Source organism: Lupinus angustifolius, chromosome LG05 (genome assembly GCF_001865875.1).
Source record: "Lupinus angustifolius cultivar Tanjil chromosome LG05, LupAngTanjil_v1.0, whole genome shotgun sequence".
Taxonomy (NCBI): Eukaryota; Viridiplantae; Streptophyta; class Magnoliopsida; order Fabales; family Fabaceae; genus Lupinus; species Lupinus angustifolius.
This window is the reverse complement of record NC_032013.1, coordinates 5992161-6019304: the sequence shown is the minus strand read 5'-3', so window position 1 is coordinate 6019304 and position 27144 is coordinate 5992161. Positions and strand designations below refer to the sequence as shown.

General features: G+C 32.6%; 2 protein-coding genes across 3 annotated transcripts; both read left to right on the top strand.

Annotated features, from left to right (window-relative positions):
• On the top strand, positions 5299-10421 carry LOC109347583 (protein IQ-DOMAIN 1-like). 2 transcript variants are annotated; one of them, XM_019587510.1, is made up of 6 exons: positions 5299-5506; positions 6308-6407; positions 6492-6797; positions 7223-7444; positions 7571-7690; positions 9374-10421. In XM_019587510.1, the coding sequence occupies exons 2-6, from the start codon at positions 6333-6335 to the stop codon at positions 10064-10066; spliced, it is 1416 nt and encodes a 471-aa protein (XP_019443055.1). In that variant the 5' UTR covers positions 5299-5506; positions 6308-6332; the 3' UTR covers positions 10067-10421. The 2 variants fall into 2 exon arrangements, with proteins under 2 accessions (XP_019443055.1, XP_019443054.1); XM_019587509.1 differs by lacking the exon at positions 5299-5506 and having other exon boundaries at positions 9374-10079; positions 10137-10310.
• On the top strand, positions 14786-18156 carry LOC109347582 (interactor of constitutive active ROPs 2, chloroplastic-like). The gene is made up of 3 exons (XM_019587508.1): positions 14786-15092; positions 15981-16164; positions 16430-18156. Exons 1-3 carry the CDS (start codon positions 15073-15075, stop codon positions 18071-18073), a joined length of 1848 nt encoding a protein of 615 aa, XP_019443053.1. The 5' UTR covers positions 14786-15072; the 3' UTR covers positions 18074-18156.

The window sequence follows — 27144 nt, the reverse complement described above, 5'->3', positions numbered from 1 at the left end:
ATGTCTTGGTTTGGGTTGGTGAACTTATTTTTCCAGCTGATTTTTATATTCTCGATATGGAAGAGAGATCCTCCCGTAACACAATTCTATCATTTTGGGGAGGCTATTTTTTAGAACAGCCCGAATCAAGATAGATATCCATGCTGGAACATTGTCTTTGGAGTTTGGTGATATTGTCGTCCAGTTTAATATTTTTGATGCTACGAAGCATCCATCTGAGGATCATTTTGTGTTTCATATTGATTTACTTGATGAGTTAACTAATGAGCATATCTCTGATTTTCTTAATGATTTTGATTCTATGTCATTGATAGACTCACACACTTGTCATACATGCACTGATTCTGAAATGTGTAATTCTTGTATTGATGAGTTTCTGCATATTTATGTTGATCCCAATGTTGTTGAATCAGATCGCACTAACCCAATTGCTACAGACATCATACATCAATCTGATTTATTTGTTCAGGTGCAGGCTGCAGAATCTATCTCTGCTACTTTGGTTCCATCTGTTTTGCAGGCACCTGTATTGGAGCTTAAACTTTTGCCTAAAAACCTCAACTATGCTTACTTAGAGGATGATGAGAATCTTCATGTTATTGTTTCCACCTCCCTTGATGATGATCAAGAGGAGAAGTTGTTGCAAGTTCCAAAGAAGCATAAGAAGGCAATTGGTTGGACCTTACTTGATATTCCTGGCATTAGCCCATCCATGTGCATGCACAAGATACTCTTGGAAGATAGAGCTAAACCAGTGAGGCAACCAGAAAGGAGACTCAATCCAGTCATCCTTGAGGTTGTCAAGAAAGATGTCACAAAACTTCTACAAGTTGGTATTATATATCCCATCTCTAATAGTCATTGGGTGAGCCCGATTCAGGTGGTTCCAAAGAAAACATGAATTATAATGATGAGAAATGATAGAGATGAGTTGATTCCTACAAGATTGCAGAATAGTTGGAGAGTCTACATTGATTATAAGAGGCTCAACCAAGCAACAAGAAATGATCACTTTCCTTTGCCATTTATTGATCAGATCCTTGAGCGCTTAACAGGGAAATCTCATTACTGTTTTCTTGATGGTTTTTCTGGGTACTTCCATATCCATATTGCTCCTGAGGATCAGAAGAAAACCACATTCACCTGCCCCTTTGGCACTTTTTCTTATAGGAGGATGCCTTTTGGCCTATGCAACGCCTCTGGTACATTCCAACAGTGTATGGTGAACATTTTCAGTGTCTTTTTAGAGAATTGCATAGAGGTGTTTATGGATTATTTCACAGTCTATGGATCTTCATTTGATGCATGTTTGGATAGTCTAGATAGAGTTCTTCATAAATGCATCGAAACTAACCTTGCTCCGAATTATGAAAAATGTCATTTCATGGTAGAGCAGGGCATAGTTTTGGGGCATGTGATCTCAAATAAAGGAATTGGGGTAGATCATGCCAAGATAGATGTTCTTTCAAAATTGCCTTACCCCTCTTGTGTGCGAGAGATTCGTTCTTTTCTTGGTCATGCAGGTTTCTATCGCAGGTTCATTAAAGATTTCAACAAGAAGGTTCTTCCACTATCCAACCTGTTGCAAAAGGAGATGGCCTTTGATTTTGATGAGAGATGTATGGAGGCATTTGATTGCCTCAAGACAGCCTTGACCACCACTCCTATTATCCAAGCATCTGATTGGATAGTCCCTTTTGAGCTGATGTGTGATGCTTCTAATTATGCATTGTGGGTTGTCCTTGCTCAAAAAGTGGACAAACTTCCTAGGGTAATTTATTATGCTTCCAGAACCTTAGATGTTGCACAAGCAAATTACACCACAACTGAAAAAGAGCTTTTAACTATTGTATTTGCTCTGGATAAGTTTAGGTCTTATTTGCTTGGTTCTAGAATTGTTGTTTTCACTGACCATGCAACTTTAAAGTTTATATTAAAGAAAGTTGATTCCAAACCAAAAGATGCTTGACTCTAAATTTTATATGTAAGACTTAAGTTTTTCATTTCATACCCAAAAGCCATCACAGCTCCAACAATCATGTAAAAAAAGTAAATCAACCTAATGTTTTTTTAACCTAGACATTAATATAGTTTAGTGGATAAAAGCAAGGGAAAAACAAAACGGAAGTTACTAAAAATTCTTTGGCCATGTGAGTTAGAGAAAAGCAAGACTATCCTTCTTTTATGAAATAATAATCAAGCATAAAAAGAAAAACAACAAAAAAGAATCTGTTTTTTAATCTTGTCGTGAATAACTTCAATTTAATAGTATATTGAGAGAACTTGTCATCATCATCCTTAATTTTTTTTTGTTCTTTATAGTATTCATTATTTAATTTCATTTTATGCTAACTATAATTATTTTTCCTTTTTTTAACAATTAAACTACATGCATTCCTATTGAATTATTATTATTATTATTATTATTATTATTATTATTATTATTATTATTATTATTATTATTATTATTATTATTATTATTATTATTATTATTTGGCACTCATGGTGTTTTTGGAAAATGAGAGGTCAACAAAGTGAGTCCTACAATCTATTTCTACAAGAGTAAAATATTTGTGCACTCTTAGTATAAAAATGTGTACATATTTGGTATATAGTTTACAATTTATTTATATTAATTTTACTTAAGAGTCAATAATAATTAAAAATGAATGATAAATAATACAATAATAGTATAAAAAATATTACGATGTCAGTGCATACATTTTTTCTCTTTCTACAAATGTTTTCCATACACATGAGATTAAGGGTGTAATGATCGAAATTTATAATTTTTAATTAATATTAACATTATATAGTTAGTACAATTATATCAGCTATTTATTGAATGAGTTACAAAACATGTAGTCTAATTTTGATAACTCATAAGATTTCTAAAACTAATAACTGGTATGAGCTTAATCAGTAGATACCAAAACAGTTTCCTATAAGAGATAATGTGATCCATATATGTAAAAGCATAATAAATGGTCATGATCCCCAACACACCAAATAACAATTAGTTTTCACTTTTTCTCATCAGAAAGAAAACGAAACTCTCTTTGATAAATTTAGGATTTGGTTTAGAAAAATCGCTATACCAAAGCTCTCTTACGATATACTAAAAAAAAAGTAGATTTGAGAATATAAATATATATATATATATATATATATATATATATATATATATTCATATCCTTGTTTTGTTCTATTATATTATGAGAATCATAATGATTCAACATATTATTTACCAATCATAAACAATTGTAACATGTAAATGAGTCATACACTTAAAGTTCAAGCTTTACTTGTGAAATAAGAATATAAATGAAGCTTTGTTTGTTTATTTAAACGAGTAAAATATAAAACTTAATCTTGACTTGCTTACAAAATTGTCGGCTAGAGCTTGACTCGTGACTTAATTAAAGATTGACTGATTTTTTTCCATTATCAAATTTCTTCCTAAATTATGTTTATTACAGTTTAACATTATTATATCTAAATTAGAAGAATACGTACATAAAGAAAAATGTATAATTTCATATTAATAAAACATTGCACGCATAATTCACAATGTCAAGGTCCTCATCATTGCAAAAAAATTAATATTAATTTTTACACTCGGCATATTTCAAGGATTCTCAATCTATTTTTTAAATAAAGTTATGATATATATATATATATATACATACGCAAGCTCTAAACACCAATTTCATAAGGTTTGTACTTCATAATCATTTAAATAACCGAGTTTAATTTTAAGTTTCTTTATTTAGCGAATGCTTTTTTAAGTTTAAGTTATGATATATATATATATATAATTTTTTTTTCTTTTAGTTTGACTTAAGTTATGATATACTATAGAAGTTTTTTTATTAATTAAATTACTATAGTAACCCAGCACCGACGGTGGAGGAAAGATAAGATGCCAATTGGAGAAGTCTCACATCACTATCCATGGAAAGTTGGAAACAGCATTATTCATTGGAAAGAGGACACGTTAACTTGATTTTTTCGGTAACACACGGTAAGTAGAGAATGACAACAATTACCACCTCGATTGGATCATAGGATTTTGATGATAATTTGGTGGGGCAAGTCCATACTTTTATTTATAATCCTAAAATCTTATAAAATAGTTATAATTATGAGCATGTCAATTAAATATTTGGTTAGAACTTTTTTTTAAAAGAAAGCTTACATGATGCACTTACTTTCAAGTTGGAAATAAGGATGGCAATGGATCTGAATGGATCCAGATAATGCTCTGAACCCATTTCGTTGTATTATTTTTGGCCTCAAATCTGTGATGATATATGTTGGGTTTGCTACTCACGAGTCATTAGGTACCCAGCAGATATGCAGTATCCACAAATTCAAAAATATATTTAAAATAATTTTGAGTAATTTATGTAATTGTATGTTTGTTTCCTACAATCTAACATTTTATTTAGGCAATTAACAAGAAAACATAATTTAAAGTTTTAAACATAATTTAAGTTGACTATTAAACACAACTCATTTTACTCAATCAAACGTAAAAAAAAAAAAGTGACTACTTCAACATTATTAATTAAAATTGATATAGTAAAAACTGTTTAATCAACATAACATTAGATTACTCATATAAATTAACAACATAATATCACATCAAACTCCTTAATAATATAATATAACTGATTTACAATATAACAATCACAATTAAGAATTAATATAATATTACAATAATGGATTAATAATTTAATATTACAATTATAATTAATTAACATAATATTACAATTATGCTATTATATATAGATTTAGGAAGGAATAACGGGTCTAGGTATTCTCAGGGTTGAACACCTTATTATTCGGACCATCCAACAGTGATTCTCAAAATTCTGGGTCTAATTAACCACAGACCTAAAAGTACGGACCCAAACCCGACTCTGTTGCAGGTATTATTTACAGGTTTATCTTTATCAGTTTGGTTTCTCAAAAATTAAAAAACTTAAAATGGTCCAATTTTTTTTCAAACGTGACTTAACTTAGTTTTTTTAAAATCAAACTAGTTATTATTAGATATTGTAAAATATGTTAAAAAACTAATTTAATACACATTTAAAATTTTTGATAATTTTAGATTTTTCAAATTTTAGAGATGAATGATGTGACAAAATATAAGGGATATGAGTATTTATGGTTAAATTGCATCCCTTCAACAATTCCATACTAGTTATTAACATTCTTTTTTCATAGATGTGTCCCACTAATTAAAGAGTGGCCCAGTTAGTAGGGTCATATATTATCATAGCCAGCTAGGCTCTCTCTCTCATGTTCCTTTCTTATCATTGTAGGACCTTGTCCTTTGTGATCTTATTTCATTTCCCTCCCCTTCCTTTTTTCATTGCTATTCCAATCTTCAACTTCTTATCTTTTTGTTCTTTTTTGCTGAACAGAAACATTGGCCCATTAATAACTAACAAGTTATTTCAGATTTCTCAATCTCACTTTGGTTTATTCACTTCAGGTACACCCCCACTTTTCATCTTCACTGGACCCTCAAATTTAACTCCAAAGCTTTGTTCTTTTTGTTATTCTGCACTTACCCATTTCCACTTTTTAAGTTATTCTCTTTTAACTATTAATTTCTTTCATTTTTTTATTTTGATTGGTTGTAATTCTTGCTATTTCAGCATCATGGTTGGTTGGAAATCTATGAGTAGATCATTTAACTAGAAAAATCTACATTCTCTGTGAATTTGCAGTGAATAGTGAAAAGGAAGATAATTTTAGTTGTTCTAATGGTTGGATTCAGTACTATTTGGTGTTTGAACAATAGATAAGAAAACTGTTGTTTGATTTTTCTGATGTTGTTGATATTCCTTTATCAATGTTTGATTCATATGTAGTTATGGATTCGGATTTTCAAAGTGATTAATTTTTCTCCCTATCTTCATGAATTATTTAGTTTGTTTTGATTAATTCTTAGGTAAAAATTGCTTCTTCTCTCTCTAATTTGATTATGTTTTTCTTACCAAAGAGCTCTCAGTAAGATTTTGATTATAAGTTTTGTTTTCAATACAATTTAAGCTAATCCGAGATACGTAATTGAAGATAAATTCTCTAGCAGAAAGTGGGCTCTTTTCTTTTCTTAGGATAAAGTGCTTACATGATTAATGAGATCCATTACTTTCAGTATCAAATTTCACAATCCTAATGACATTTAATAGTATCAGAACTTAAAAGATGGCATTGGATTTCCGATTCAGAGCTAAATTATTTTAGGCTGTAAATCGAGTTACTAAAAATACATATTTTCTATATGAAGGGTCAAATTGAGGAATGCTAAGAAAATGGGGAGGAATGGAAATTGGTTTTCATCTGTGAAGAAAGCTCTCAGCCCCGAGCCAAAGGAGAGGAAAGATCAGGTTTGGATAAAATCATAAAATTTATATCTGACATGTCTCGGTTATCTTACATGTTTCTTATAGTGCTGTCAACTCCTTTTGTAGAAGTCAAGCAAATCAAAGAAGAAATGGTTCGGGAAGCAAAAATTGCAGACTTCAGAGGCATACTCTGAAACTGATAGAGCACCTCCTCTTCCTGCACCTGAGGAGATTATTGTAACTCATGTTGAGAATGAAAACAGTAATGATCACGTTGTTGAAGTTGCAACTGTCGTAGAAGCAGAGGAACTTGTTCTTGCTGTTCAGACAGCAGCTGATAAGGTTCAAGTCACTGCAGTTGATCACCTTACCGGTAAACCGAATGATGAAGTGGCGGCAATGAGGATTCAAACAGCTTTTCGTGGATACATGGTATTATTGCAATTTTATTTAAATCCATATGTACTATTCTGTCAATTTATTTTTATAACTTTTCCAGCCTTCTTTTTTCGCAATCCGTTAAAGTCAACATTATTCAATGAGAATCATTTTCAAATGGATTTAGTTTTGATACACTGGTACTGTAAATAGTGTTCCATTATCAGTGAATCATGAGGTGCCACATGTGTCCTAAACTGTTTGAAGATTTTGTTTCCTGTACAGTAACAGTGGATCAATTTCCAGCTCTTTATATTTGGATTCATACATACATATATATATATATATGTATGCATTAAATGTTCTCTTTAATTACTATAAGTTATGAGGTCATCATAATCAATAATTGCTGCAAACGAAGACTTCTAAATTGAATGATAAACTAATTTCGAGCGGAACGTACTTCTGTATTCATTTAGGCAAGAAGAGCATTGCGGGCTTTAAGGGGGCTGGTCAGGTTAAAGTCACTGATGGAAGGGCAAGTTGTACAACGCCAAACCATTAGTACCCTTCGCTCTATGCAGACTTTTGCTCATTTACAATCTCAGATTTATTCTAGGAGGCTCAGGATGTTAGAGGAGACACAAGCTCTGCAGAAACTGCTCTTACAGAAGCACGCAAAAGAGCTAGAGATCGTGCGGGTATCTGGAATTCATTGCCCTGATTTATTTTGAATTCTAATCTATTGAAATGGAGCTAATATTTCATTTGACTTTTAACATAATGCTTTTGAGATGCTTTTAACTTGTTTCAAATTGTCACAACAGCTTGGGGGGGAATGGGATGACAGTCTACAGTCCAAAGAACAAATTGAAGCAAAGTTACTCTGCAAGTACGAGGCCGCAACAAGAAGAGAAAGAGCACTGGCTTATTCATACTCTCATCAGGTTTTCTATTTTTTTCTTATTGATTTACATGTATGAGTAAAGTGAGACAAAAAAGAGAAAAGGAAACAGATGAAAATTTTAGAAGACTTAGAAGATCAGAGGAAGATCGGCATAATCTCTGTTAGATTACAAAAAATATCACAGTATAAAAAAGTAAAGTAAGAACTCCAAGCATTTATGTTATGTTGTTACTAAGTTTATTCTTAGTTTCCTCATCTACGGAAGTTGTTTTTCATTGCATATAAATTTTAGGCTTGACAAATTTATAAATCCTTTTCTGGCTTGTCATTTGTCCTGTCTTGTTTAACAGGGATAACACTTTTTTTCTAGACTTCAAGAAAGTGGAAGCTCGGATATTTCTGTTTTTAGTGCTTATTTCTGATTTGTATATGCAATGAACCAACTTTGATGAACAAAGAACATAACCATGCATATTCATTACTAATCCACAATATATATGTATATATCTGAGATTCCTTAACACTTGTTTTTTTTGCATTTATTTACCAACTTTTCTGTTTTCTTCCCCTTTCCCATCAGAAAAGAAAATAACTGTCTTGTGTTACAATTGATTTTTATTTCTATCTGATGTAAACCTGTAAGTCTACTTTAGTCCGTGGAAGAGAAGAACAATGTTAATATGTTATATGAATTTTGACGGCAATGATGCGTAATGAGGAAGATCTCAGACACATGCTGTTTATGAGTTCCCCTCATGGATAAGTTTTATAAGCTTTTACTACTAATATAAACTTAGCAACATGGGGTGTCATTTGCAAATATGGCAAGATATCCTGTAATGTTGACATTTTCGTGACATGATTTTGAGTTTAAAATGGACATACATAGTTTCTTGAGATTGCAAGATACATTGAGAACACGGGATTTACCACATATTTCTTTGACTCTGACCTCTTCTTTTTTTTTTGCTCTTTACCGGGAAAGAATATAGGAGTGTGTTTAGCCAGGTCATTTCAGAGATGGAATAGAGCTTATGTATGTAGTTACAATTGAATGTAACTTTCATGAACCGAGACTTTGAAGAGAGAGGGGGTATGTGGGAACAAAATTTCATGTTGTCAGTTATCCATGGAAAAAATTCCACAGGTCATTTTAGTAAGGGCTTTTCGATTGTGTGCTTATGTTTAGGAATACTCAAAAAGAGTTTTCATTGAGAAGTAAAAAAAGGGTGGCCCAATGCATGTGGCTCCCACTTAATGGATATAGGGAAGGTAGATACGCAGCCTTACCCCTGCAAGCGGAGATGACGTTTCTACGATTGAACCCGTCATTAAGCAACAACCTTATGGTTGTGTCAATCTCACCCTCTTAGTTTTCACTGAGAAATAACTTATGTATTATCTTGAGAGTTGATATAGTTAGTTTTCACTTGAAAACTTGCTTTTCAGGGATTTCTAGATATGTGCCCATCAACACACACCAGAAAAAAAAAAACCCTTTTAATAATCCTGTGCATTGCTCGATTAAGTTTCAGAATAACTTTTTTACTTGTTAATGGGTGGTATTTGGCTACCTGAAATTAAGTGACATATAATGTGTCTAGCTTATTTTAAATGAATATTAGTCTCTTCCTATGATATAACTTACTACAACTAGTTTGAGTTCCTTGATATTTTGAACAAATTAAGTATAGTTTGATCTGAAGTTTTTTTAATTTGACAGAAAAATGGGAAGAATTCATCTAGATCTATGAATCCAATGTTCATGGATCCAACCAATCCATCCTGGGGTTGGAGCTGGTTGGAACGATGGACGGCAGCCCGGCCTTGGGAGAGCCATAGTTTGATGGAGAAAGAAAAAAACGACAATTCATCTGTAAAAAGTGCAACCCGTGGCATTACCAGTGCTGAAATCAGCAAATCATTTGCTCGTTTCCAGCTCAATTCTGATAAGCATTCCCCAACCGCCAGCCAAACTCCAGGCTCTCCTAGCTTTCAGTCCCATTCAAATCCTCCCAAGCCGGCTTCTGCGGCACTTGCTAAGAAACTGAAGAAGGCAAGCCCAAAGGACAATTGGGTAATAGATGACGACACCAAAAGCATGGTCAGTGTGCAGTCAGAGCGGTTTCGGAGGCACTCCATTGCAGGGTCAACAATGCGAGATGATGAAAGCCTTGCAAGCTCTCCAGCACTTCCAAGTTACATGGTACCAACTAAATCTGCGAAAGCTAAGTCCAGGATGCAAAGTCCATTAGCCACAGAGAATGGCACCCCTGAGAAGGTGACTGTTGAGACTGCAAAGAAAAGGCTTAGTTTCCCAGCATCACCTGCCAGACCAAGGTGGCATTCCGATCCACGAAAGGTCGGAAGCAGCTTAACTTCCGAAATCACTGTGGGAAATGGTGTGGCTGGTTGATATATAACCAAAGGAAAAGGATGGAAACCACGGAGGTGAGGCTGGAAATATCATCGAAGAAACAAGACAAGTTCATTTGAAATATCCATTTATTTATTTATGGTATTTATCATGTGTATCTTATCATTTATTTTAGACTATTGATTTGGGGGTGAAAATTGTTTTACTTTCTAAATTTATCTATTTGTACTTTCATGTATTTACTCACAATTCGTCCCGAGGCGAAAAAAGGTGGTTCAAGATAGTATTATGACAAAGAACAAGTCAGTCCTTTTGAAGCTTCCCTCTAAGGGATGGATATCATTCTGTTAAAGTTCTTGATTCTTATTTGTGATATAAAATGTATATTTGATATCATTGTCTTATTTTCTTATTTTTCAAATTCAGATCGCAACGTAATTACATCGGGTCATATGAGACTGCATCGATATCAAAAATATTTCTTTATAAAATAATTCAGACCACAATGGTCGCAATCAACATCATAACGACTGCAATGACCACAATCATTATAACTGCAACCATAATCACAGCTTAAACTGCAATTTAAAACAGTGGTTCAGACTAGGTCTCATACTTCTCTTTTTATAGCACTAGCTTATCCTTCTTTCTTTGATGTTTCTATGTTTTGATAAGTTATGATACTTATCTAGTGCATGGCTTGAATTTTGGACTGTTATGCCTTGTGATCTTATGCAAGAAGTTGTGAACAACGAAAGTAACATTGCATATGGAAGATATGGGGATATCAGGCAATAGGGTCTTATCAATTGATACTCACAAAATTGATTCCTTAGGGAGACAGCCAATATTATTACGTATAATTAAATTCTTATAGGTTAATGATTAATCAAGAAAAAATTCATCAATTTATGATAATGAGTTTGAGCTCTATAGAAATAAAAACATTGGCCTAGGGGTAATGAATGAAGAAATGAGTTTATTAACTCATTTACGTGTTAACTTATTGGAATTTGACAATTATACCCTATTCTAGAGTTAACACAGTTATAAAGATAGAAGGAAATATTATATTAATCTTCTAAGTTCTAAAGTAAAAGACATTAATTCATTTCTATCTTGTCGTTAAGGAGTGTTGCTAGATATCAACCTTAATTAGTACATTCATAAGTTAATTTACTGTTTGTTCAGTAATGAACCTACGAGGTCACACACCAACAAATGTTCTGATTTTTGTTGGATGAGGAAATGTTATTGATCAAATTAAATAGTTTAATTTTATAAATTTTCTTTTAAATGAAATATTATTGTATTTTTTGATAGCACTAAAGATACAATAATATTATTCAATCATCTATAATATAATTAAGTGAAAGGTTATTGATATATTTCAAATATATGTTTAAATTAAAAAAAACTTATAGGATCAATTATTAATTTAAACATTTCAAAAACAAAATAACAAATCAAAAAAAGAAAAAATAAGATTTGTGGTTACTATATGATAGGAAGCAAAGGAGTGGGTGGTTTTGTTTTTAAAAACATACCACATGCCTGGGTGAATATTATTGTATTTATTGATACACAAAGATCAATTTTGATGTAGATACATGTGTATGACCTTCATATTTTTAATGGAGAATATCTTTTGAAGCTATCAGAGTCTCATGAGATATTTTTTATAAATTTTTTTGTCTCTTTATTACCTAATATGCATATTTTAATAGAAATAAATCTATTATCTTTCTTTGTGCATGTGAGGAACATACATGGTAACCTTCTATCAGTATTAGAGCAAATTTTTTTTGTTTAATTTATGTTGTGACGTTGATTGATTTTTGGAAACAAATGCAAGTTATTGGTCAGTGAATGTCTTGATACAGTGATTTCATGAATATGTTAGATCTTAGAGTTTTATGAAAACAATGTCCTGCAAATATATAATGAGTTATATTATTAATATTTTTTAAATATTACATCTCCAAGAATGTAGAAATCAATATGGGTTGATGTTATAACTGTCAAATAGTTATATAATTAGTATTTATGTAAGGGGGCGAATTCACCCATATGGTGCACATTGACCGAAAAATTACGGTCTTGGTGTACCTTTTAGAAAAATTACAAAACTAGTGTAACTTTACTAAAATCGGCAATAGAAATGTCGATTTCAGTTTCTTTTTCTCTGACTCCACCCAAAATCGGCAATAGGAGAGTTTTATTTAATTCATTTTTTTGCATTCCCCCCTAATTCGTCAATGGGGGAGATTTATATATATATATTTTTTTATCCTCCCCCTAAATCAGCAATGGAGGTTTGTTTTTTTTTTGTTTTTTGTTCTCTCTCCCCACTAAATTGGCAATGAGGAGTTATATTATTAGTTTTGGGTTTAGTTTTTCAAGCACTAACCCTAACAACACACAACATAATAATTTCTATGAGCGATATTTGCTGGGAAAACAAAATGCATACAAAAAGAATTAGTTTCTTACTCATAGGGTGAGAGATACTCATGTAAGAATTTTTTGTTCACACATCAAATGTTTGATAAAAGGAACATTGCAAATGAATATGAAATGGCATAAAGTGTAACAAAAAAGGAGAATCTCATACACGAAAAAAGTGAGAGGAAGATTAGAAAGAAAAGGAAAAGAAAACGGCTCCACTAAAAACTACCATGAAAAATGCCATAACCACGTGAGTATGAATGAAAAAGGAAAAGAAGTGTTTTTAGGTATGTGAGGATGCTATGCTCTACGCCAAAACTAGAAATATATAATTATATATAGCAAAACTATAACTTTTTCACTAACTTAAAACAGAATGAAATAATTGCAAATTCGCGATACACATGATGAAATGTTTGATAGACAATGAAAGGTTGCAATAAATATGAAAATATACGCATAAACTTGAGGAAGCAATACGCGGAAAGGATCTCTGGAGAAAAATAGAGGGAAAAAAACATAAAAACAATCTCATTTATATATTAAGATTTAGCAAACCATGTTTGTCACAGCCTCACTGGTTAAAAATTAGTTTATTTCAAAATTCAAATCATAGTAGTACAAAATTGTGTGAGCCAAATTCAAATGAAAACAAATTTCTACCAAAAAAAACACATAATTTTGATAAGACCAAAGACGATTTCTCTATTTATTCAGATGCCTAATAAGACAACTAACACAAACTCTGGAATTTCGGACACCCATTAGCCATTAATTAATACTAGAGAACTGGACTGGTAACAAGGTAATGGAGAGATAAATACTTCAAAAAACAAAAAATACAACTTACAATGACATATTTATCTTTTTTATTATAATAAAATTATATTTTTACCACAAAAAACAAGTGCAAAAACATATATTTACCTCTCCATTAATAAAAAAATCATTATTCATACAATATATACTATCAATAAGATATTAATTTAATAATATAAAATTTTATCCAGATTTGATTCCCAGAAATAATATTGATCTGGAGAAGTTGTAAGTTGTAACACATTCTAAACAGATTAATTATTACTCTTAATTATATACAAAAAAAAATTAATATACAAGATCCACAATAAATAGGACAATTAAAAGAGCATAGCGTAAACATTAATGGCGCCACGTTTTTGAAACGTTATGTTCCTGTTCCCTGCTACTCTCTTAACTGACACAACAAAACAGTGACAAATATAGAACAAGAAGATTGTGAGAAATGTTAGTCAAACAATTTTTTGTATTCTTATTTAATCTCACATATTATTTTATAATTTATTATAATTTCATATAAAATAAAAATCACATTTACTTTTTTCTCACAGTAACATCATTCTTATTTTCTTATTCTTGTTTTGGTCCCACCACATTTACCTTTTTCCCACAACATTATCTCTTCTCACTTTTCTTTGCTTAAGAACAACACAGTCGAGACCAAAGTAAGAATATTCTTATTCCGTCAAGAACAACGACAGACAATAGTTGCTCTTAACTACCTTATATTTCACAAACACCTTGACCCTTTTCCTCCATTCCCATAAATCTTATTTATTTTTTAGATTCCTATCTGTTTAAGACCAAGTGGTGAGTTGATTAAGTTTTGTTTTTGCAACACGACATTTTTTGATGTAGGAGTTTATTTAGGATATGTGCTATTGCTTTCTCTGTTTGTTTTTTTGCTACATTTTAATATTTTCAATTTGGTCTCAAGAATGCATGTAGATCTGGGTTTGTTTTGCGTGATGCTTAAAGTTTGTATTTTTCATCTATTTTTCAAACTGGGTGTTGAAAGGAGGCAGAAAATCTGTTTCTACGTTTTTGAGCTTCGCCTACATTCTTCCATTTTCAAAAAAGTTTAAGGTTTCCAATCCATAGAAACATGGTTTCCTCATTTAGTCATGTACTTGTATGAAGGTTCAATTTGTAATAGTAATAATGTAAAAAGTGATGAAACACGTGGAATCGGATACCTCGTACTGCGAATCAGATAACTATGTTTCAATCAGAAAACATGGTTTCTGGTTGCAAGTCTGCAGAAAAGAAACTTGAGCTTCATTTGTCAATGTGAAATTCATGTTTTTGTTGACCACGTGGTGGACTTAAAAAGTTACATGTATTGTGCAATGGGGTTGTTGTAATTGTAGTTTGTTGTTGGTCCAAGGTTGCTCAAGTGTACTATAGTACTGGAGTAAAAGGATGGAAAGGTCTAAAGAAAGTTGGAAAATGGTTTTCCATTAATGATATTTTACTCACTATTTTGGTTTTATTTGAATGATTTTTTATTTGTTGTGTTTTGGTAGTGGAGTTAATAGTTTCCTTGGAGTTTCTTTGAAGGGATTATATGTGGTTTGTTTGTTAAGCACTAAAGCTCTTTCTTTGTTGAATGTTAATCTGGGGTGGTAATGTGTTGCAAAGTGCAAAGTATTATAGGTCATATTCCTTATTTGTTGCCTTTATTTCTTTCTCAGGTTATTATTGCAAGAAGTGTTGTGATTCAGGGACTTTCAAAACGAGGTCTTTTAGCCTGCCCTTATTTCCTCGGATATTAAAATATGCAAACACCAAAAGCAAGGTAAGATTGTACTTAGTGTTTTAAATTGCAATTGCAGTCGTGATTGTGATTATTGCAATGCAGATTATGGTTGTTGCAATGTCAATTATTTTGTAATTAAAAACATATTTTTAAATTTGATGCGATCCAAATGTAGTCCGTTGCAATTGCATTGCAACCGCATCTTTATAATTTGGTGTGATTAACTATAATATTACGATCACATCACATGATATGGTCTGCAATTTAAATTACGATTGTAGTTATTTACCACTTTTTTGCGGCACAGCATTTTTTATGCTGTATGTAGCAGAATTCTGGGGGTCTAAATGAGACATGGATAAATTTTATTTTACCTATTAGGAATCATTGTTAAATTTAAGGCCTATTCCTTTGAAAAGATGTCTTATTTTTTTTAAGTGGAACTGATTAGTAGATTCCTAATGAATCATATTACAGTAAGACTTTTCAAACAAATTCAGTATAACTATTTCTGGGATCTATGTTTGGGTTGAATCACTACCTTTTATCTATTAGCTTTACGGGTATAGTTCAAAGCTTGTTCCTTTCCCACTAATCTAAAATTCTATTCAGGAACATATTTGTTTAATTTTAGCTGTTTGGTGAACTCCTTAGTATCATCATACATTGTGTTAAGTCTGTTATGACTAGTTATAATAGGATAACTGGTAAATGACTTTGTATCCGAAATTTTTTGTATTGTCCCCCCTATATGTAGAAAAAAAATCTCTTGTAGATACCATGTTATTCTGAAAATTTGTAAAGGGACCCTTTAACATGCACTAAACATCACTGGATCACCTTGCAGTGCTATCTCTATATGCTTTTTGATCTGCATTCTACATTCTTTTATTTAATGCTGATAGGTATATGGTTGGCTGTCTGCAGAAATGGTACTTCAGAAGGCCACCAAAAGAAATCTCCTGCAACTCCTCGGACTGCTTGCAATTTGAAAACACCAGGTTTTGATTCTGACTCGGTCTCCTCGTCTCCAAACCCAGCAAGTAAGATTCCAAAAGATAAGAGTCCAAAGGTCGCCGAACGCAATTCACCACGAAGTCCAATACCTGAGGTATTTTAAGTTAACTTTTTGATTGGAGCCTAAAAATGATTAAACATTCTTCCTTCTCCTAGTCAGACTTACCTGTAAAAACTAGGAAGCAGGAACCATTGTGGCTATTCGTAAACTCGTGGACGATAGATCTGAAATTATGATAGTCCTTCATTAATCTATTCTACTGTTACTTATATATATGCATAAAATCCGAAGTACTTATTTTTAAGTTTGTAATTTTATTATTTACTCAATCTTTTTCATCTTTATCACTTGACTCTAGAAGAAGCGACCAAGTAGGGTCGAAGAATTGGAGTCACAGATTGCTCAACTTCAAGGTGAACTAAAGAGAGCTAAGGAACAACTTAACTCATCTGAGTCAAGGAAGAGAAAAGCCCAGCAGGAGGCTGAAGAAGCAAAGAAACAGCTTCTACCAATGTTGAAAGATCTGGAAGATTCCCGGCAACAACTTATGGAACTATCTGGTTCTGAAGAAGAGCGGCTTCAAGAGCTCCATCAAATTTCTCAGGATCGAGATCGCGTGTGGCAATCTGAACTAGATGCTGTCCAGAAGCAGCACTCAATGCATTCAGCTGCTTTGGCATCTGCCATGAGCGAAATCCAGAAACTGAAAATTCAACTTGAAAGAGTACATGAATCTGAAGCTACCCAGTGTAGCAATTCAGAGTCAGCAGATGTTGAGATCCAGGACTTGAGGATGGAACTTGATGGAACCCTCACTTTAGTGGAAATGCTGAAAAATGAGGTAAGAGATTGCGAAGAATCTGAATCCCGAGCTTTGGAAGTACTTGGCAAAACTCACATGCAATTGGTAGCTGCAAATGAGACTTTGGAAACACTCCGGTTAGAAGGTATGAAAGCGTCAGAAGCTTACAAATCCATAGCTTTAGAGTTGGAGCAATCTAGAGCACAAGTAAAATCATTGGAGGAACTTGTGAGCAAACTTCAGACTGATTTGGTGAATGGTGCTAACAAAGATACATCAATTCCAATCAATGAAACAGGACTTCCATTGGATAATGTAGAGAATGAGGAGATAAATCAGCTCAAATCTGAGCTTATCTCTGCCAAATCGGAAGTAGGGCAGTTAAAATCCGCATTGGAGGTTGCTGAGGTAAGATACCAACAAGAGTATATCCAAAGCACATTGCAGATTAGAAGTGTTTGTGAACAACTGGAGCATACAAAATCAGAATCTAGTCAGAGACAGGCCGAGTTATATGAGGAATTGAAGGGAGCTGGAGGTGATATTGAAGAACTAATGGCAACCTTGATGGACAAGGAATCTCATTTGAAAGTTATATCAGACGAAAACGAGAGGCTCAAGTCTATTATAAACCAAAACCATCCTACAGAAAGAGAACATGAACTTCTGATGGAGCAAAAAGAATTGGATGCCGATATAGCTGAGTTGAAGGCAAGATTATTGGACAGAGAGACGGAGGTACGATACATAATTGAGGAAAACAATACACTCAAGATGGAAATAAAGAAGGTGGAATCGGAGAAGAATACGATTACTAATGAGGCTGTTGCTTGGGCTGAAGCAGCAAGAGCTGCAGAGCAAGAAGCAATGATGAAACTTGGTTATGCAACTGAAGAAGCTGATAAAAGTAACAGAAGAGTAGCATGGGTAACCGAGCAGTTAGATGCTACACAGGCTTTGAATTCCGAGTTAGAGGCTGAATTAAGGAAACTGAAAGTACAAGCAGACCAATGTAGAAAAGCAGCTGAAGCAGCTGCGGCTATGCTTTTTACTGGAAACAATAGGAAACTTGTGGAGAGAACAGGTTCACTTGACAGTAGCTACAATTCTATTAATGGCAAGATGAGTCCACCTTATTCAAAAGACATGGACGATGAGTCGCTCCAGAAGAAGAATACAAACATTACTAATTTTAAGTGATTTCAAATAACAACTTAACAATGTTACTAACATTAAAATCTTCCAATATTATATCAAACCCAATGATATCCAGATTTGAATTTTAAGAGCCTACAAAAATATAATAACTTCATTTAAGATTTATATAATGAATTTATAAAAATATGATTTTAAAGTAATAGACTTTATTACATTTCATGTCACCCCTTAGACAATTCTAGAGACATGTAAATGGCTCTAAAGTATCTGGATGCAATCTACAATGATAAGGAGTAAGAATTCGGGCATCAGTACTAAATGAAGATTCTGGAGCAATAATGGATATATGATTTGCCAGTATATATCTTGTAATTCTTTGCAAGGTTTGTTATTTTATCTCATTCACCTTCCACCAAGCTAAGATGTCAAACTCTCTACCTTGATCGCACAATACTTCATCCTCTAAATATATGTCTAGTTTTGACATATAGTTTGCTATATCAATATTTTGGTCACAAACAAAACTTTGATATTTTACTCTCCAAAGAACATTCACTTCATCATCCCCATAATATTTAATAAATTTTATCATTAATACCTCACAACTTGACTTTGTAGAACCCATTAATCATCAATAAATTGTGTTATGACGACCATATAGCCTTTATTTTGGTCACTATCGGTCGTAATTGTAAACTGGCTTTGATTCTGTAAAATGAAAGTCATGGTACTCATTTTCTCTTCATTATACATCTTTAAGATATCATCCTTGATGTTGTTGCGAGAAATTCCTTTAGATAAGGTTGCAATGCATCACAAAATTCCTTACATAGGACGTGATCAACCATGAACATGGGTGCTCATGAAAAATTATCATATTGGCAAGTGTAAATCTTGCAGCATCTTGGTTGAATGCATAAAAACCAACCAATACCGATTTTCACTATCTTTTCTTGCAGTTTTGGAAAGTGCTTACTTTATATCTGAAGTTGATCGACTTAGACAACTTTTAAAGTGATTATGTAAGTGTTATGTTCCTTAACTTGGACCTCCCAAGAGTCGCTGGCTATAGTAGTTCCAAATTGCTTTCCACTTTCTATCTTCCTTATGTTGCTCAAAATGATTCCAAACATATGATCTTTATTAAGGTCGAGCTTCTTCAACATCATTTGGACTTCAAGGGTGAGTTTTGTCTTGAATTGGAGGAACACCTACATTCATTGAAACTGAGTTTGATTCAGCCACATTAGAAGCATTAAGAACTTGATCATGTCCAACAAAGGCTAGCTCATTAGACTTATTGCAAAGTTAGAACGTGAAAGTTAAAACTTGGTAGCAAATAAGAAGCTTTCCATTAAACGAAATATACAAAAATTGTGCAATTAGTTTTTATATCATTTAGAAGCATTTTGTCCAACAAAAAAAAGATATATCTATAATTTCATAACTTGTTCAACATTGTGCAAAAGTTTGTGAACTACATTTTTAAAAGACAAAGATGTTTGGAATTTGCCATTTATTAACCCCAAAATTTGAAAATTTTAGATAATGAACAAAAAAATTTATTTCTGAGAAATTGTGATATGTAGAACTCTCAACACATTTGAGAAGAAAACTAGAGTACAATTTAATGTGAGGGGCATTTCCTTTATCCATAATGATCCTTCAAAATAAAAAACATATCTTTAGAATAATATTGAAATAAAACCTTTAGCAAATAGACCTAAACTAAGTTCTCAATTTCCTTATTGAATAATGAATACGTAGTCGATTTTTAGAAAATAATAACTACAAACTTTTTAAAGGGGTGCCTTAAGGAGGGTCATCTTTTTAAATTTTAATATGTATTGCAATCCCTCTATAAATAAGAGAGGAATCCATTGGTAGTGCCAAAGAATAGGAGGAAAACCACAAAATGTAAAGACAACAAAAAAGTTATTAATAAATCTCTTCAGAAATGTGTCTATTTTCTCCACCAATAGGAGTCTCCTGGAGGCAATATATGCATCTACAATTTCACATTGATTACTTGTCTTTTAGGCCTCTCTCATTCGACACGTCTAGATTTTTGTAGACATGGATTCCATTGTCTTTGTATGTACCATGGAATTAAACATGTGATCATATTTTCTTTTTAAACTTCTCTATTATAAGATGTATTATTACAAGAATAAGGAATTGTTATTATTTCATTTTTTCTAAAGTTCTTACATATTTTCTTTTGAATAAAATAAATAAATTCTAACTAGTGTAATCGAATAATAAATTGAAAATAATATTTAAATAATAATAAAAATGCACATAACAACAACTAATTATATTTTATTTTTTCTTTAGTAATTTAGTTTTTTTGTGTAAAATATATTAAAATTTTATATGATAATATTAAACATTCTATGATAAATACTTATTGCAAAATAAAATAAATATAAATATTTTTTTCAATTAAATCTAAAAATATATAAAAAAGTGGAAAAATAACAATCATATTAAGGATGGAGGAGGGTCACAAGTATTTGCTTCTTTTCTTCAACTTATCTTTTGAATGATAGTGCTACGATGCTCTTACTCTAAAAATATAATAAATTACAATCACAATAAGGATAGAGGAAAGGTCACAAGTAATTATTTGTTTCCTTAACTCATCATTTTGGAGAGTCACACTGCACCGCTTATATTCCTAAAAGTAATTAATGCACGCCCCAACAAACAAACATTTTTATATATAACTAAATAGTTTTGACTCTCTATTGCTCATAAGATATATATGAGCAAGATTTAATCTTGTCACACAAAAAAATGACTTTTTTTCACATTACAATAATTAAATAAATGAATAAAATAATTAAACAACTTTAGGATATAAATTTGTCAATGCAATTAGTAAGGGCGTCATCTTAGTATGGCGGATGATGTGCTCACACCTTCCTCAATCCTTAATCAATTCCTCACCATATATCTTGAACTTAAATACCAATATATTATAGTAATTGGCATAAAGAGATTCTTTTACTACCATCTGAGTCTGATAACCCCAAACCAGTTATGTTTTACTTCCCACCAATGCTTGTCGAAAGAAATTATACATTCTGACAAATCATTGTCAAAATGTATATTTTTGTTTCTTTGGTTTGTTAGAATGTATATTTTAAAATAACCTTTCGAAATTACAAATGGTGAACTTGATACAATTATAAAGTTATTGTTTAGTGACCATGAGATTACATGTTAAAATACTAGAAATAATATACCTGTCCCACACTCCAATAAGTGAGAGTCTCATGCTCTAACTCATCCTTTAACATTATGAAAATGTAATGCCCTAAGTAATACATGTTTGAATAATAAAGATATAAGAATCTACAAGCTTTACTGCCTCATCGTTGTTGTTGGATTAGACTGTGACCGAGAGCCTCCAACCACTGGAGAGTTCTATTGTTACCGGGGTGTGGGAAGAGCGGGGATCCACAAGTGAGACACCACGTCTTGAACCAAAACCTTAAGGCATTAGTCTCATGGGATTTTTCCACTTATAAACTCTTACACCCCTCCTCTCATATCCAATGTAGGGGACTTTACACTTGAATAAACCTAATACTCCCCCCCCCTCAAGTGTGGGTACGACACACTTATCGATCTGCTCCCCCTTTATTCCACCATGTCTCAGCCGAACCATCAGCTCTAATGCTACTTGTTAGACCAAACTACGATCGAGTAGCCTCCAACCACCATGGAGTTCCATTGTTATCAGGGTCTGAGAAGAGTGGAGAGCCACAAGTGAGACACCAAGTCTTGAATCAAAACCTTAAGGCATTAGTTCCATGAGCTTTTTCTACTTATAAACTCTTTCACTCACCCCCTCATATCCAACATGAGGGACTTCACACTTGAATAAATCCAACAATCTCATTGTTCGGAATGTTTGAAATATGTTATTATATAAAGTCTCACATTGCCTAGTATTATAATAAAGTAGAGTATCAATATTATATATTGGACTCAAATCCCTTGTTATTATGTACACCAAACAGAAGCACCAAATACAAACATTCCATGGGCACTTGGGCCCATAGGTGTATTAGGGCTTGTAATCTTTATTCTTTAGTACTATCTTGGTAGTCGCTTAGTGCTCCCGGAGACGTAGATACAATTGGCCAAACTTTGTTACCAAATTCTCTTGTTTCTTCTCTTTTATTTATTCTATGCACTTTATTTGATTGTTTGTGGCCAACGCTGCACAACGATTGCTTTCTATGCACCAACAATTGGTATTAGAGCTAACTGATAGATGACTCTTAACCTATGTGTCAGATGATGACTAAAGATGGTGAAGGTGATGGCTAGACAAGGTGTGTCAAAGGTACTACACAAGGATAAAGTAGATGGTATAAAAGAGAATGAAACATAATATGAGCATGATGGGGACCACAGTTGTGTTGGATCCAGAATCTTACAAGTCCATGTATTGGATTGAGACCAAGATGGAGATAGAGACAGAGGTGTTGAGTGAGATGCTGAAAATATCTCTCTACATGTTGAGAGAATAATCTCATTTGAGATGATAAGTGGAATATCCTAATGGTGTGTCTGTGATGTCATAGTGAAGGATATTAATTGATAGCATATACACAAAGGCACATAAATGATGTCTGACTTTGATATAGGGTGTAACACAAGCATTGGCTTAGATGCAAGTTGTAACACATATATTGGTAGAGATGCATGGTGTGACATGGGCATTGGTTTGGATGCAAGGATGTGGCACGAGCATTGGTTAGCATTGATGCAAGATGTGTGCGGTGGATATACTCCTTATGGTGGAGTATGTTAGTTCTTTTGAACTAGGATTGTCAGAGTAGACAATGGTGGTAGGAGTTGAGGCTTTCCAAAGGAGCTTCAACGTTCAGTTTGACTGAGTATTGAAGAGGGTGGTTGTTGGTGCACTTTTGTGTAGATGCTCCATATATCGAAAGACTTCATAGCAATAAGTGGTTAGGCGGCGTGTTCTATTAGATGGAAGTATGGGAAGCTGCACTACAAGTTTGGAGAGCTAGACTCGTGGAAGGTTTATACTTTAGGGGACCAGACTCTTATGTGGAAGAGTTGTTAAAAAGGATTAGGCATTGAACAATGTGAAGTCATATATTCGCTTAGGTGGAGATTCTTGTATAGATTTCATATGGAGCAAAATATTTGTCTATTTCAATCAAGATAGAGATTATTGAGACTATTTGAAATATGTTATTATATGAAGTCTCACATTGCCTAGTATTAGAATAAAGTATAGTATCAATGTTATATATTTGACTCAAATCCTTTGTTATTATGTATACCAAACAGAAGTACCAAATAGAAACACCCATGGACACTTGAGCCCATGGGTGTGCTAGGGCTTGTAGTCTTTATTATTTAATAATATATTGGTAGCCGCTGAGCGCTCCCGTGGACGTATGCACAATTGGCCAAACCTCATTACCAAATTCTTTTGTTTATTCTCTTCTATTTATTATATACACTTTATTTGATTGCTTGTGACTAACATTGTGCAATAATTGGTTCCGTTGCACCAACAATTGTTGATTAGAATTTGAGATTTTATGGACATTTAGTAATGATTAAGTGGAAAGCTAAGACGAGCTTTTATAAAACCATGAAGTCCTTAGTGAAGCATATTTGTTTTGTAGAATGAAGACTTACGAGACCATTTATTATAATAATGCTTCCAAAATTACATTATGAAAATGTTTCTTTAAAAAAGTCGGAATGTATAATTGTTTATGACAATTAATTGTCGAAATTAAATATATTTTTTTCAAAATTTTGATTCCCGGCTAATAAATGTATGAAGTGTTTATCTCTGTCTACGTTGGTTAATCGAAAGTAAAGCAACACTAATAAAAACATAATGGGTTTGAGGTTGTAAGGACTCAGATGGTGGTGAGGATTGAGATTACAAAATTTGTAGTTTGATGAACAAGATTAATGAGGTTTGTGATTTTTAGGTTTGAGAAAGTACACGTTCAAAAAATTTAAAGTTTTGGAGAGTATGGAAAAAGAGTAAATGTATTTATGCATTTTTTGTTTAAAAAAGGGGTCTAAATTGAAAAACAATGTCTCTATTTTAATATAAAAGTAAATTACACTCATATCACTTCTCCATTTTTTACACTTATAAAAAACTCATAATTGTTATAAATACATTACACTGATTACCTTGTAGAAGAAATAAGTTTATTTTTAAAACAAAAAGGTGATAAGTGTGATTAAGTTAAACAAAATATGGTATATTGTGAACACAAGTACAAATACTATATGAGTCAATAGATTTTCATTAGTTTTTGTTCGTTACAATATATTATAAGAGTAATTTAAACAATATCTCCTTAAAATTATTGATGCATTTTATAATGAACAAAAAATAATGAAAATGTATTAACTTGTATACTATTTGTTAGATATTTCTTGATGATTGATGAAATACCAATCCTAAGATCTTGAATATCATGATTCTCACACATAATATAAAACAAGGATACAAAGTCATACATGAATCTATGTTCTCCGATCTACTCATTTGATGTACCTTTTGATAGAGTTTTGGTATGATGACCTTCCTCAACCAAATCCTTAATTCCTTTTGGGACATTCGTTTTCTCTCTGATGGATAAAAGTGGAAATTGTTTGTGATTTGGTGTCTTGGTGACCATAACTGTTCCTTATGTATTAACTTATAGGGTTCTCATTATCCCCTATAGGTCAACCGTTTGGGTATCCACTCATTAACCCCATATCCATTACCAGTTTCAGAAGTCTTTTAGGTTATCATTAACTAAATCACTTGTTTTATAACCCCAAAATAAATAGCCAATATAATTGTTTTAAATATATGATGCACACCTTAATTATAAATTATGAATTTCTAACAATCTCTCATTTGGGCTTCATATTTTTCCTGATCAATTATATCACATATTCTTTAGGCATGCATCCATATACTATTTATATTTAGACTTCTCCTTAATACAATCTGGTTCATCTCATATATCAACTATGGAACCATTGTGACCTTCATCACATTCAAACGTGACTCGACTATGATAATCACCATATTAATATACTTAATGACATAGATCAAATATGGATGAGTGACATGAAAATTTCATGCAATATGATCTCAAACATGTCTATTTTCAACTAGTCATTCTTTATTGTTTAGTGAGATCAATCCAAAGACTTTAATTGCAACACAATAGTTACAATACACACGTTCAAAATATAACAATAAACCATCAACTTTATTATGCATAAAATTATATATGACGTCCAAAGTAAGTCATAAAACATATAGACTCCCATTGAACTAAGATATCCTAAGGAGTATATCATTGACGTATAATACTAGGAATATAAATTTACTCCCACTGAAGATGTGGTACACGCAATCATCAAATTTATTTGCCTCAAAACCATACGAGATAATAACTTGATAAAATTTGTGATTCCATTGACGGGAAGCTTGTTTAAGGCCATAAATGGATTTCTTTCATTTGCATACCATAGAATTTGAGCCAGTTGACACAAAGTTTTCTAGTTGCGCCATATAGATCGTTTCTTTAATGTCACCATATAGAAACACAGTCTTAACATCCATTTGAATCCCTCTTGGTTTTAAATATCCATTTACAACCAATAGGTTTCGCACCTTTAGATAATTCGACAAGATCTCAAACTTCATTATCATGCATAGGCTTCATCTCATTCTTCATGACATCAATCCACTTTTGAGAGTTAGAACTTTTCATGGCTTGACAGAAGTTCAATAGATCATCTGCTGTTAACCCGATGCCATCCTCATGTTCTTGAAGAAATACAATATAATCATCAGAAATTGTACTTCTCCTCTCTCTAGTGGATCTCCTTAATGGCACTTCTACTTGAGGGATAACCTCATTGTTGTCTTGTTCTGGAATATGATCATAAACAATATTCTGAACATTATCTTCTATTAACTAAGTTATTCCTTGAATGGTAACAGGCACAAGAACTTGTTCACTATTAGTGACAGGTTCTTCTTCAAAGACAACATATTTTATATTCTCTTCCTCCCAAAATCAAATTCTTCTCTCTCTAGTGGATCTCCTTAATGACACTTCTACTTCTTGAGGTTGTTGAATATGTTCTATAAGTACTTGAGGGAGAACCTCATTGTTGTCTTGTTCTAGAATATTGTCAGAAACAATATTCTGAACATTTTCTTCTATTACCGGAGTTATTCCTTGAATGGTAATAGACACAAGAACTTGTTCACCATTAGTAACAGGTTCTTCCTCAAAGACAACATTCTTTATATTCTCTTCCTCCCAAAATCAACTTCCTCAAGAAATGTTGCATTTTCTGTCTCAAAATGCCTTGAAGTAAGATCATAAAATTTATAGCCCTAAGAGCGTTCAACATAGCCAACAAAGTAGCAGCTAATTGTTCTTTAGTCTAGTTTTCTTTCATGTGACCTATAAGGTTGCACCTCAGTTGGACAACCCCTAATGTGAAAGTGTTTTAAGCCTAGTCTTTTGTTACTCCAAATCTCATATGGGGTTTTGTTAACTACTTTACTTGATAGCCTATGAAGGATGTAAATTGTGGTCTTTAAAGTTCTCCCCCAAAGATACTCTAGCAAGGAAGAATGACTAATCATACTTCTCACTATATTCTTAAGAGTTCGGTTTAATCGCTCAATAACACCATTCATGCTTGATTTGCATGACATAGTATATTGCAGAACAATTCCACATTCTATGAGATAAAACACAAATAGTCCTTTCACAACATCCTTATTGTTCTTTCTTTTCTTATTTTGATAGGTCATAGTCAAATGAGCACTTTCAGTCTTATCTCTGTGTAGTCTCTCTTTCTCTTGCACACAATGAGATATAAACTCATTGAGAGATCATTTGTCATTCTGAGTGTTATAGCTCACTTTGAAAGGCCCAAAGTGTGCAGGAAGCGAGAACAAAACCAAGTGGACGAGCACGTCATCACCAAGCTCTAACTTAAGTCACTTGAGTTTTGATGTGAGATTAGACATCTCCATAATATACTCTCTTATGTTCTCTTTG